This window comes from Penaeus chinensis, chromosome 10 (genome assembly GCF_019202785.1).
Source record: "Penaeus chinensis breed Huanghai No. 1 chromosome 10, ASM1920278v2, whole genome shotgun sequence".
Lineage (NCBI taxonomy): Eukaryota > Metazoa > Arthropoda > Malacostraca > Decapoda > Penaeidae > Penaeus > Penaeus chinensis.
In genome coordinates, this window is record NC_061828.1 from 6,949,018 (window position 1) to 6,961,517 (window position 12,500).

Consider the following 12,500-nt stretch of genomic DNA (forward strand, 5'->3'; position numbering starts at 1 on the left):
TTAGTAGTAGTATCAGTATTGCTATTATTATTATTATCATTGTTATTATTATTATTAAAATTATTATTATTAGTATGATTATTATTATCATTATTATCATTATCATCATTATTATTATAATTATTATTATTATCATTATTATCATTGATTACTAATATTTTACTATTATTGTGTTTATTATTATTATCATTATTATTATTATTATTATTATTATTATTATTATTATTATCATTATTATTATTGTTGTTGTTGCTATTATCATCATTATTATTGTTATCATTGTTGCTATTCTTCTTCTTCTTATTATTATCATTACCATTATGATCATTATTATGATAATTATCGTTATTATTATTATCATTTTTATCATCATCATTATTATTGTTGTTACGATTGTTATTATTATCAGCATTAGTACTATTATCATTATTGTATTATTATTACTATCATTATTATCATTATCATTATTATTATTATCCTAATCTTGACTGTCTATTATTTGATTTCCTCCGCCTATCTATTGATCCACATACCCACAATCCATTCATCCACATATCCTCTTAGCCCCACAGCCCACACAACCTATCCATCCACATATCCAACATACTCACTCCACCGATCCATCCACATTGTCATTTATTCAGCTCCTCCAACCACATATCCAATTATGCATCCAACCCACTCAATTTATACATCAATATATACCCATTTATCTACTCAATCTGCCAAACTAAGCCTTCCCTCATATCCAACTATCCTGCCATCCATCCACACAGCTCCTAATCCACTAAACTCACTCAGCCTATCCATCCACATCTTCACACATTCACATATCTGTGTATCCACTCAACGAATCCATCCATACATCAACGAATCCATCCAGTCCACTTTATCCATTAACCCATCAATCCATTTAGTCCACTTAATCCCCTAAATCTCCTCAATCCACTCGGCCAATCCACCCGCACATCCACTGCAACTCACCAGCAGATGTTGTGATCTCTCTCCTCCTGGGTTATGTTGAGGTTCAAATGCTGCTGGTTGACTAGGTGTTTAAAGTGATGGTTGCACTTCTCCCAGTCTTCTCCCACCTCCTCCATGCAAGGCCCGTGGGAGAGATATTCTGTGAGGGGGGGAAAAGGAGGGGAAATTTCAATGATATATATATATTTTTTTTCTTTTTGGGGGGGTATATTGTGAGGGGGGGGGGGCTGAAAGAAGGACAAGCAGATAGAGATAGATAGATAGATAGAGAGATAGAGAGAGGGAGAGACAGACACACAGTCAGACAAACAAACAGAGAGAGAGAGAGAGAGAGAGAGAGAGAGAGAGAGAGAGAGAGAGAGAGAGAGAGAGAGAGAGAGAGAAAAAGACGGAAAGTAACAGAGCGAAAGGGATTTAGGCCTAGCAACACGTACCACACAGTCTGCCAGACTTAGGCCTAACAACAAGTGCCACTCGACTTGTCAAAAATTAAGTCAATAGGAAATTAGTCTTTCCTTATCAGAAGTGACGACATCTAATAAGGCGATGGTGATTTTCCTAAATTAGTATAAAAAAACAAAAAAACTACAGATTTTTGGATCTTTATGAAAATTAGATATAGTGTAAAAAAAAAAAAAAAAAAAAAAAAATCAGTATACTGTAATGGGTACCAGGGAGGGAGGCTGCCCCTTCCTCTCTCTTCCTGACTGTAGATTTTATCAAACACACACTCCACAGATCTTATATTAATAATGTATGTGTTGGAGTGTCTGTGTGCGTCCGAGTTTGACGTCTTCAGAAGAAAAGTGATCGTGATATTATTTTTCATAACAAGAGGAAAGAATATGATTGACAAAACTGTTACACAATAGTGTATGCAGAATAGTTATAAGATTTTATATCACCTTCACTTATCTTCTGAAGACACTATGAAATGTGATACATGAAATCTCGATTAAAGTTTACTGGTAATTTCCTTAACAACCCACATCATCCATCCACATATCCAACAAACTTCCTCAGTCGACCCTTCTATATATTCATTCAACTACTTAACTTTGATGTATATGTGTGTGTGTATGTGTGTGTGTGTGTGTGTGTGTGTGTGTGTGTGTGTGTGTGTGTGTGTGTGTGTGTGTGTGTGTGTGTGTGTGTGTTATACATTTATTGTATATCATATATAAAGTGCAGTATGGAAATATCATATGAACGAACGTATTTTCCCAACGAACTTCCAAAAGGATAATTATACACATTATACTTTGGAAAGATATCTTGATATTCTTAAGAATAGAAAGCCGTAATTTGAGGAGGAATCTGGGGGAAACTAATCCGAGTGGCTGGCGTTAACAAAAGTGCAAGGCGTTACATCCAGATCTAATTTCGTATTTTCCTTTATAAATGATGCTGGGTTGTGGCTTCTTGAAAAGGAAGGCCAGAAGAATGGATGCAGAAGACACACGCACACACACATATGTCTGTCTGTGTTTATGCATACATACATACACGTGTGTGTGTGTGTTTGTGTGTGTGTGTGTGTATGTGTGTGTGTGTGTGTGTGTGTGTGTGTGTGTGTGTGTGTGTGTGTGTGTGTGTGTGTGTGTGTGTGTGTAGTGTGTGTGTGTGTGTGCGTATATTTAGATGAATGCATATATATATATATATATATATATATATATATATATATATAGAGAGAGAGAGAGAGAGAGTGAAAGAGAGAGAGAGAGAGTTGTCTTGGGAAGAAACAGCATGATGGGCAGGGTCATCCACGGGAAACGAGCTAGGTGCCCATAAACCCTTAGTTGGCGGTCCTGGTTTGTGCAGGTAACAGGTCCTATGCCAGTTTCACGCCAGTCGTCGGTTGGACACATGGTCCTGCTACCTGCACACCATGATCAGGTGGAAGGAGCTGTTGCAAAAGGCATCAAGACACTACTCCAAGCCACAAGATAGCGTCCAGGTTTCGCTTACATGAAGCAAAACTGGCAGTATCAAGGCCTTGAAGGCAAATAGTTTGGTCTTTCTGTACGCGTACCAGCATCTATAAATACTCTTGTTGACAAATATTCTCGCCGAAAGCATGTATCGATTGAACAGGTTATCCGAACAGGCTCCCATAATCCTGCTGAATGCATCAAGAGCCGCCACAAGAGATTCCAGGGACTCAGAAAGGATGCGTCACTGTCAGCAGAGTCAAGATCAGTAACCTTGATATTACTTTGTGTTGCTCCACACTGACTTTGGATAGTAACTCTACCCATTAGCAAGTGTTGTAAAGTGATGGTGTGAGAACACAGCCTTGCCTCACTCCAGAATTAACAGGAAAGCTCAACAGACCCCACTACAACAATTTCACTACCAGTATACACGCTTGCTATTAATTCAATAATCCTTGTTAGAATTCCCTCAACTATCAGGATCTCCCAGAGGAATTCGCGATTAAACAAGTCGAACACCTTTTAGAGGTTAATGTAGGCTGCAAACAATCCTCAACTAAACATACGACAGCATTCCACAATGTTTTGAAACACCAGGATATGATCTATTGTAGACTTGCCAGGAGTAAATTCAAATTGCTCCAGTCTCTGCATCTCGTCTCAGAAGGATGTGGGCAAGAAAGTTGCTTAATATGCTAATCAGTGAGTTGTTAAGGTAGTTGCTGCAGTCCCACCAATCTCCTTTCCCCTTCCAGAGAGGGATGAGCACACCACTCAGCACGTAAGGGGGCATGATGCCAGGCTTCCAGACATGAGACAAATCAATTTCCTCCTGCGAGATGAAGTTCTGCCTTATCTTGTGCGTTTACCAATCGACTCATAAGCTGCAACAAGGTTTTTGTGCTTGAAGAACTCCTACAGGTTTTCAAATATGACAAATCGGTATGAGACAGCTGTAGTGAACCCTAGGGTGGACAATGGAGGGATGGGGGGTTTTGAAGTGGACCCTAATATTTGCCACAACCACTCCGGTTAACCTTGCAGTTTTGGAAGATCCTCCAGTGAGTGCTTATGAAGATGGGTTGACCTTCTTGGCCACAGTATACCATGTCAAACGATGCAGACTGGAGTGCTGATACTAGGAGCCAGAAATCCTCAATCTCTAGGACCTAGCAAAGTCCCAGAGAAGGAGGGTATTCTTACTGCTGGATTCAGCTCCAAAGCCATGGGGACTGCACTGAAATCTCAGAACAATGCGAATGTCTCGCTTGGGCCAACTGTATGCCAATTTGCCAGTTAGGAAATATTGGTAGGAGCCTGTACAGCAATTAGAGACATGGAGCCAAAGCATGCTTCACTCTCACAGTGATTTCCACTGCCAAGGGTTGGAGATGGCTGGAGATGGCTATGGTTGAAGACCATCGTTCTGGCCTGACCAGTAGTAGGTATAAACACCCACACTAGTCGTGCTGCTGGAAAGTCTCATCACCTCAACTCCAGACAGCCCACCTGAGGTTTAGCCTTAGCAAGTCACTCTGGGTGGACGCCACCTCTGCCAACCCCGCTGGCGTTGTCCCATATGAAGGGGGATAGCAGGTGCGCCCCCCAGGTTAAGAATCACTGGTCTGTGAGATGGTAGGGGAGGCTTATGCATAGCTGCTCCTTTTTTCGTGCCAGGCTAGCTAGTGGTGGCAGCTAAAAGCTGCCACCACTGTTGTGCCAGTTACCCTTTTATGTTTGATTCTGTTTTCAACAGTCAGAAGTTTTGTTGCTATTTTCTTATAATGTCTACATCACATGCAGTGTAAAATGATATCTTTAGCCAAATGACCTTGAAAATTATCCTCCCAGTAAAGGATGTATATGTTCTAGAACCTTTTGATAATTCACAATTATCATTTGATATACCAAATATTAATCCTTATAATCTAGAACCCTATCATTGTTAATTATTTCATCATGAATAAGAATAAGCTCATTAAAACCAACTACCATGCATGCAGATGATTAAGATCAAGATTGATACAATTGCTTAATAGCAGACGTGACGTGCACTCTTTATTCCAGTGATGATAACAAGTATTATCTACATCTCTACTCAGCGACAATCTACTTAAAACTAGAGTAAATATGTTCTAGAAATTTGCCTTATTTTTATCTATACTGGTGGAGGAAACTTTGTTGTTAATAATTAGATTCCTAAAAAGTACAAAGGCAATTAGCATAATATACAGTATTACAATTTCATCAGTTTAATCGCCTCGTAGTTTGGAGCCTTGAATAAGCTTTCTCCCCACCGTGAACGACCAATCGACACTTCACCAGTTTGAAGGGAACCTCAACGACCTGGAACCACGGGCTATTTCCCTGTGTTTTGGTCCTTCGCTACACCTCATTTTAACATGGCAGCTCGATATCTTCAATGCCATCTCTTTCTAAAATCTCATCATCAGTAATGCTGCTTAGTGTTTCATATTAGTCTCAGGTGAAGCAGATAGACTTGAGGACAGTGAAGCTAACGGCCATATGCACAGTCAGAATGGCTCCATCGCCTTTGCATTGCCGTATCCCTAGTCACTTAGCTCTTGCTCTGAGAGTACACATTTTGCCTACATTATTGGAACGTCTGTGTTAGCTTGACGAAGGGTAATTAGCACATTTAAATATAATTACGATATCACACGTCAAAATGGACTTAAATAGCATTAACAATTCCTATTCGAAACTAATGCTTATTTACCTAAATGTAAATGTCATGATACAATAAATGTAAGTTTCTCTTTAAAGATAATGTTCTAGTTAATAGCCAATTACAGAATATCAGCAGCAGACATACGACCAGCTGACAGTCTTATGATTGTGCGAGAACCAATATTTCCAGAGATTATATATAGACTTTTGTTATTATTTATTTATTATTATTATTATTATTATTATTATTATTATGATTTTTTTTGCATGGAGCAAAGCTAATTTAATTTAAGACCATACGCATGTAAACAATGAATAAAAAAGAGTTATTAGATGCATGCCGAATACCGTTCTTGTACTTGTATTTCTTACTTTAATTCTTACACACACACACATATCAACACCTGTTTCTGAGATATATTTCTCTATATGTTTGAAATATATCAGCCAATGTATATTTTCCTCTATCGATTTGCTTTAGATAATACAATATTTTTTTTAAAGAATTACTAGAATTTGTTTTCAAGATTTTCTTATAATGTCGTTTTCGAAAATAATTGTCAAAGATAGATAAATTTAATTTAGATGATGCAGTCATTCCGGAAAGAATTTCCCTGTATACATACATATGTGCATATATATGCAAATATATATACATACATATATATGTATATATATTTATATATGCATATATATGTGTGTGTGTTTGTGTGTTTCTGTTATATATAAGTATATATATGTATATATTTTGATTTATGTATTTATATTTATATGTATATATCTGTATATATGTATATATACATATATAAATGTATGTTTATATACATATGTGTGTGTGTGTGTGTGTGTGTGTGTGTGTGTGTGTGTGTGTGTGTGTGTGTGTGTGTGTGTGTGTGTGTGTACGTGCGTGTGCATATATAATACGGACACACACACCCACGGGAGTAGTTATTTAGGTAATCATTATTGGTGGTTCTCAGCCCACTATCAGATCTACGATAGACTCGCCCACTACCGTATTGATTTACCCAATTTAACCAATTGGGCTGAGAACCACCAATAATGATTACCTAAATAACTGCTCCCCTGGGGAAGGATCATCGGTCAGCCACCCCAGTATAAAGACCCAGCCATATAGTTTAATAGAAATTCTTTGGAGATTGTCACTTTCCATATACTATTAATTGTGTTTTTCTATGGCACTAATACTTATTTTCATGAAATCTATTATGTATATTTTATCTGTTTAAGTAGTCTCTATAACACGGTGCACAAACATAAATTTCATCTACTTAACAATTATTTGATCAATTATTTGATTTGTTATTATTTACATATGCTTACTATATGATGCATTATAAAGTGCATACCAATGCACTGCACTGCAATAAATGTTATCAACATATTTTACACAAACCTTTCACTACATTTCAGTTAGTAGGAGTAAATGTAATAATATATGCATGACCTGGAGGAATTACAAGAGTGGAAGAACTGGATGCAGCCAGAAGGAAAGGGATATTCAAGAAACGACTGGATCCTTTGATTGTTATCGTGAAGAGGAATTCACTCAACACTACCGAATCAGCAAAGATGTTGCCAGAGACCTGTTGTTGGGGAGATTTTGTCAACGTTTGCCAAGTTCTAGGAGCAGAAGAGAGGTATTAGTTAATAGTGATATATGTGAATGGAAATGTGAAAATGTTTTGCTCTTATGATTACCTTTCACATGAGCACACCTATATACACATGCACACATGCATGCACATGCACACACACACACACACACACACACACACACGCACGCACGCATGCACGCACGCACGCACGCACGAACAAACGCACGCACGTACGCACACAGACGAACACACACGCTCGCATGCACACAAACAAACAATCACACAAACACACACACACACACACACACACACACATTCACTGTTATGTATATATAGAGAGAGAGAGAGGGAGAGAGAGACATAGATAAACGAAGAGAAAAAGTGAGGGAAAGGGAGGTATAAAATTTGATTTTGTTTAGATATTCTTTTTTCTTTTTCCTTGGCTTCCAACACCCCAACCCTTCAGTTTCTCGTCGCTGTGCGCTTATGGCAACATTCAGTTTTCAACTTTCAGTTGCTGATTGCACAGATGGGGCGCAACAAGTGTGTGCAACTACCTGCGGATTGTAGCCAAAGCCATCGCAGATCTTGCACCAACACATCCCCAGCACCTGAGCACGAGCAACATACGATGAACCAATTCTTTAGCTTCGCGAGAATACCTGGTGTAATTAGATGCATAGATGGATGCCTTACACCCATTCAGATTCCAGGAGGACAAAACCCAGTTATACCGTTGTAGAAAAAGGGTAGATGTCCATAAATGTGATGGATGTCTGCGATTCCTCCCTGAAATTCACAAATCTGGTTGTTGGCTGGCAAGGCAGTGCACACGACTCACGGATTTTTACAGCATCCCGACTTTGTGATAGATTGGAAACCGGGGTTCATCGAGGATTTCTCCTGGGTGATAGTATACTTGCAAGTCATATTTACTCACGTCATTCCTGACTCCCAGTTCTGAAAAAGTAAGTATAATGCATCCCGTCTAAAAATTAGAAACACCACTGAAAGAACATTTGGTCTACGGAAAAGGTTTGGTGTTCTGACAACTAAGATTAGAACAAGCTTGGCTAATACATAAAACATAATCATTGCTTGTGCAGTATTGCATAACATCGCGATGATCAATGGGTTCCCACTTTAACATGGGAATGAACATGCGATGTCGACATAACGTAACCTGAAATTCTTGCAGAAGATAGTTTTAGAGGACAAGTTCAAAGAGGAAGCATTGTAGAAAGACACTTCTAACCCGCACGATCCTTGCGGGAAAGGGATTATCGTGTGAAATAAAAATGAAATATTTCCTCAGTGGAAGCATGTCTTTATATATCCTTGATATTTTGGTCTTTATGTCACTTTAAGAACTGCAGTAATGTTATCATAAGGAAAAATAAAATGAAATAAATAATTTTCAGGTTTAATGTGGAAACTTAGACGCATCAAAATGAATAAATAAATAAGTATAAACAAATCTGTATGTAAAAAATATATATACTGCATAATACAGAGGAATGATATACAAAGACAATGAATGAAATCTAAGAAACTATAACATATCGGTATATCTAAAATATACTTTAAAGAAATATATTCTATACCTATATCATATGAATTACCCAAGGCTTCATAAGCACAAGTAGTTTTGTCTAACAAGCTTTCTAATCTATCAAAACTACTTGACATTCACTGCAAAGAAAGATGCGCAGTTTCTTCTATTACAGCAAGCACCCTCATTCTCTTCCATTGCTCCTCAACCTTTCTTCTTTGATCTTCTAGATTTATTTCCTTCTCTTGCACCTTAAGTTCTTGTTCTTTGATTCTGAGCTCTTCAAGTTTCTTTTTCAACTCCTCACTTTCCATTCGTTCATAATGTTCTTTCATGTGTGCCTCATGCATTCTATTCAGCCGCAACCTTGTAGCATGATGTTTGTCTTCGTTCTGTGTGCCTCAAACTCCTCGGTAAACTTCCTCTTCCCAGATCGTGATGCACGTCTTCCGGAACTGGGGGCTGGGGTTGGAGAAGGTGTGGTATGAAGTGAAGTGAGGGATGTAAGAGGAGATGTGTGGCTTTCTTGTGATGTTTGGTCACTAACGGTAGCATATGAGGAAGGAGCAGCTACATTGCAGAGCACTATCCTGGTTGCAGGCTCAACATAGAAATTTAGGTAGCAGTTGTTGATCATTTGAGTGGGAAGTGTAAATCACAGTGTCTGAAAAGGAAACAAAATATAAATACAAAGGCCTTTTGAGCACTACCATTGCTCATTTTGTTACTTATCCTGCGTAATGTTTTTGATTGATTCGAAAGTGAGTTTTCACAATACCATATACCATTACCAGCTCATCTTGCCTCAAAGAAGATGCAAGCTACATATCCTCACTCACACTTGGAGGATTTGGAAGAGGGCCACCACCAGTTTTGATAGATTCCTGTGATACCGACTTTGTTCTTGCTTAACTCTGCAAAATAAACAAAGCCAGTGTGTTGCTCTTATTTGAATATGATAAAAATGTCATACGGGAACTGAATTGTCAAAGGCAATTGATTTACTATGTAAGATTACCACAACTATGTCCATATTTATTCTAGAGTTAGGAGCAAGGGTCAGAATATCTGTTTCTAGTTTAATATTTAATCCTCGGTTATTCCAAAGTGGAAAATATGTATTAGACCTGGACTACCTTCAGAGAGTTTACCAATTGACAAAACTCATGCATACTGATATTTATGCCTCGCTCCTCGCATATTTCAGATCTGCTGTTCTTAACCTTCCGTCTCCCCCCTTAAGAGATGAAGGACGGCGTCTACCCTCGCTCCACGGAGGAGGTTGAATCTTCGTATGCCTCCTAGGTCGCCCAAAGCCCGTTTTTATTCCCCTGGGGTGAGGATACCCGTCACGGTGAGGAAACAGAAAACGGGAAGACGTACTGGAGCAACAATAGAAAACGGGAAGACGTATTCGAGCGACAACAGAAAACGGGAAGAAGTATTGGAACGTCTCATTTGCGCGGCTTCGTTGCTTTTGTGTTTATGTTGTTTTTTCAAAATTGCTTTTATGTATCAAATTTGAAATTTTAACCTCTTTAGCCGGGAAAAAGCAAATAGAAAACAAAATGGATTAATTTTAAAAGGGAAAACTTTTAATCTTTATGTATTATTGTTCTTTTTTTTTCTTTAATTTTTTTATCCTAACACTAATATGAACATTTTAGACTGAACATTTTATGAATTCTTTTACATTCTAGAATCTTTTATACGATGATTCTATTTTATTTTACGGTTTATTTTATAAAACTTTTACTCAAGAATTATTTTAATGATTACAGAAGCAGATTTATTAAATAACAGACACAACACATACACTTCTTTTCAAGACATTAGCTAATACTGTTTAAGGTAAAACTAGAGTATTTAAATCTATTAGTTTGATATATGTGAAAACATAATTAAGCTTGAGTGAATTCTGACACTTGCTCCTAATCTGCGCTATTAACCTACAAAGAGCTTAGAAATATTCCTCATATATAAGAGCTTAGAAATATTCCTCATACATGGGATGTATTCATCATAAACATTATAACAAATTATCATTATGCTAATAAGCTCAGTTAGGTTAGTGACTTACTTCCGTTTTAAATGATCAAAACTCCTCTTCAGCTGGCGGCGTTAAGAGCAATCGACTCCCATGCGTCCTTGTCTGCTGTCCCTGTGGACCTGTCGCGTAATGAGAGCCTCCTTCTCACGCACGGGGTTCATTAGTGTTCCCAGCTGTGCTTCAGAATGATGGTTACACATTGGCGGCTTGATTACTAGCCGATCATTAGTAATGAATTTCATACGATTACCAAAGTGGTTTGAATATACCGACGTAAATTAACGTTGTTGTTTACATCTATATATAACAGTTATGCTGTGTGTGGATCTGTTTGCACCCTCGTAACTGCGTACTTACAAATTACAAGCCAAGTAATGCGCATAGGCTGGTAGTGTGTGTGTGTGTGTGTGTGTGTGTGTGTGTGTGTGTGTGTGTGTGTGTGTGTGTGTGTGTGTGTGTGTGTGTGTGTGTGTGTGTGTGTGTGTGTGTGTGTGTGTGTGTGTGTGTGTGTGTGTGTGTGTGTGCACGCTCGGGTGCTCGACGTTAGACTTTCTCTATTTATTCTTCGCTTTCTTTCTATTTTTGTATGTTTGCCAGGATATGAATAGAAGGTCATTCCTAGTCAGGGAACTTGAATGGTCTCCATCCGGATTGGGACGCTTTAAGGGAGAAGAATAAAAGAGAGTTAGGTGTCAAAAAGGTAACGCGCAGTTCTTGGAAGGCCAAGAGAAAGGGTGACTGTAACGTAAGAGAGATGGTTTTGGGGCGGTCAGTGAAAGGGGTATTAGCTTGCTGGTTTATTTCTGAAGATAGATATGAGACCCCCACATGATCCCCGTGTCCCCGAGTGGAGGACGAGGTGGTGGAGCTGGACCCTGTGTGGCTTGGCCTGTCTGCTGTGTCTCCCCGTCCTTCGCCTTGGGCACGTGCCCTTTTATGGGGCGGTTCCCTTCCTGTACGAAAAGAGAAAGCCAGGCAGCCCCTGGGTTCTGCCCAAGGAGAAAGGCAGCTGCTTGGACGGAGGTGTGAAGTGCACCATCCGGTCTTGTTACGCATTGTTGACAGTGACTTACATTATGATTTTTGTATATATATACATACATATACACACACACACATATATATGTGCGTGTATGTGTGTGTGTGTGAGTGTGTGTGTGTGTGAGTATGTGTGTGTGTGAGTATGTGTGTGTGTGTGTGTGTGTGTGTGTGTGTGTGTGTGTGTGTGTGTGTGTGTGTGTGTGTGTGTGTGTGTGTGTGTGTGTGTGTGTGTGTGTGTGTGTGTGTGTGTGTGTGCGTGTGTAACCAGAGAAGAGAGAAAGAGAGAAAGAGAGAGAAGAGAGAGAAGAGAGAGAGAAAGAGAGAAAGAGAGAGAGAAAGTGAGAAAGAGAGAGAATATGAGAGAGAGAGCTATATATATGTGTGTGTGTGGGTGAAAATGAGAGAGAGAAAGAGAGAGAAAGAGAGAGAGAGAGAGAGAGAGAGAGAGAGAGAGAGAGAGAGAGAGAGAGAGAGAGAGAGAGAGAGAGAGAGAGAGAGAGAGAGAGACAGTGACAGAGACAGAGACAGAGACAGACACATAGACAGAGACAGACACATAGAGACAGAGGCAGAGAGAGATACAGAGACAGACAAACAAACAGACAGCAAGAAAGACTATCTTGCGT

At 38.8% G+C, this 12,500-nt stretch overlaps 1 protein-coding gene across 1 annotated transcript in view; it reads right to left on the reverse strand.

The window, feature by feature from the left end:
• The window catches only part of LOC125030024, a 74,935-nt gene that overhangs the window by 6,702 nt on the left and 55,733 nt on the right, over positions 1-12,500 (reverse strand). Inside the window, exon 4 of the mRNA XM_047620255.1 lies at positions 985-1,123. Coding sequence (XP_047476211.1) covers positions 985-1,123 — 139 coding nt within the window. The remainder of the gene's footprint in view (positions 1-984; positions 1,124-12,500) is intronic.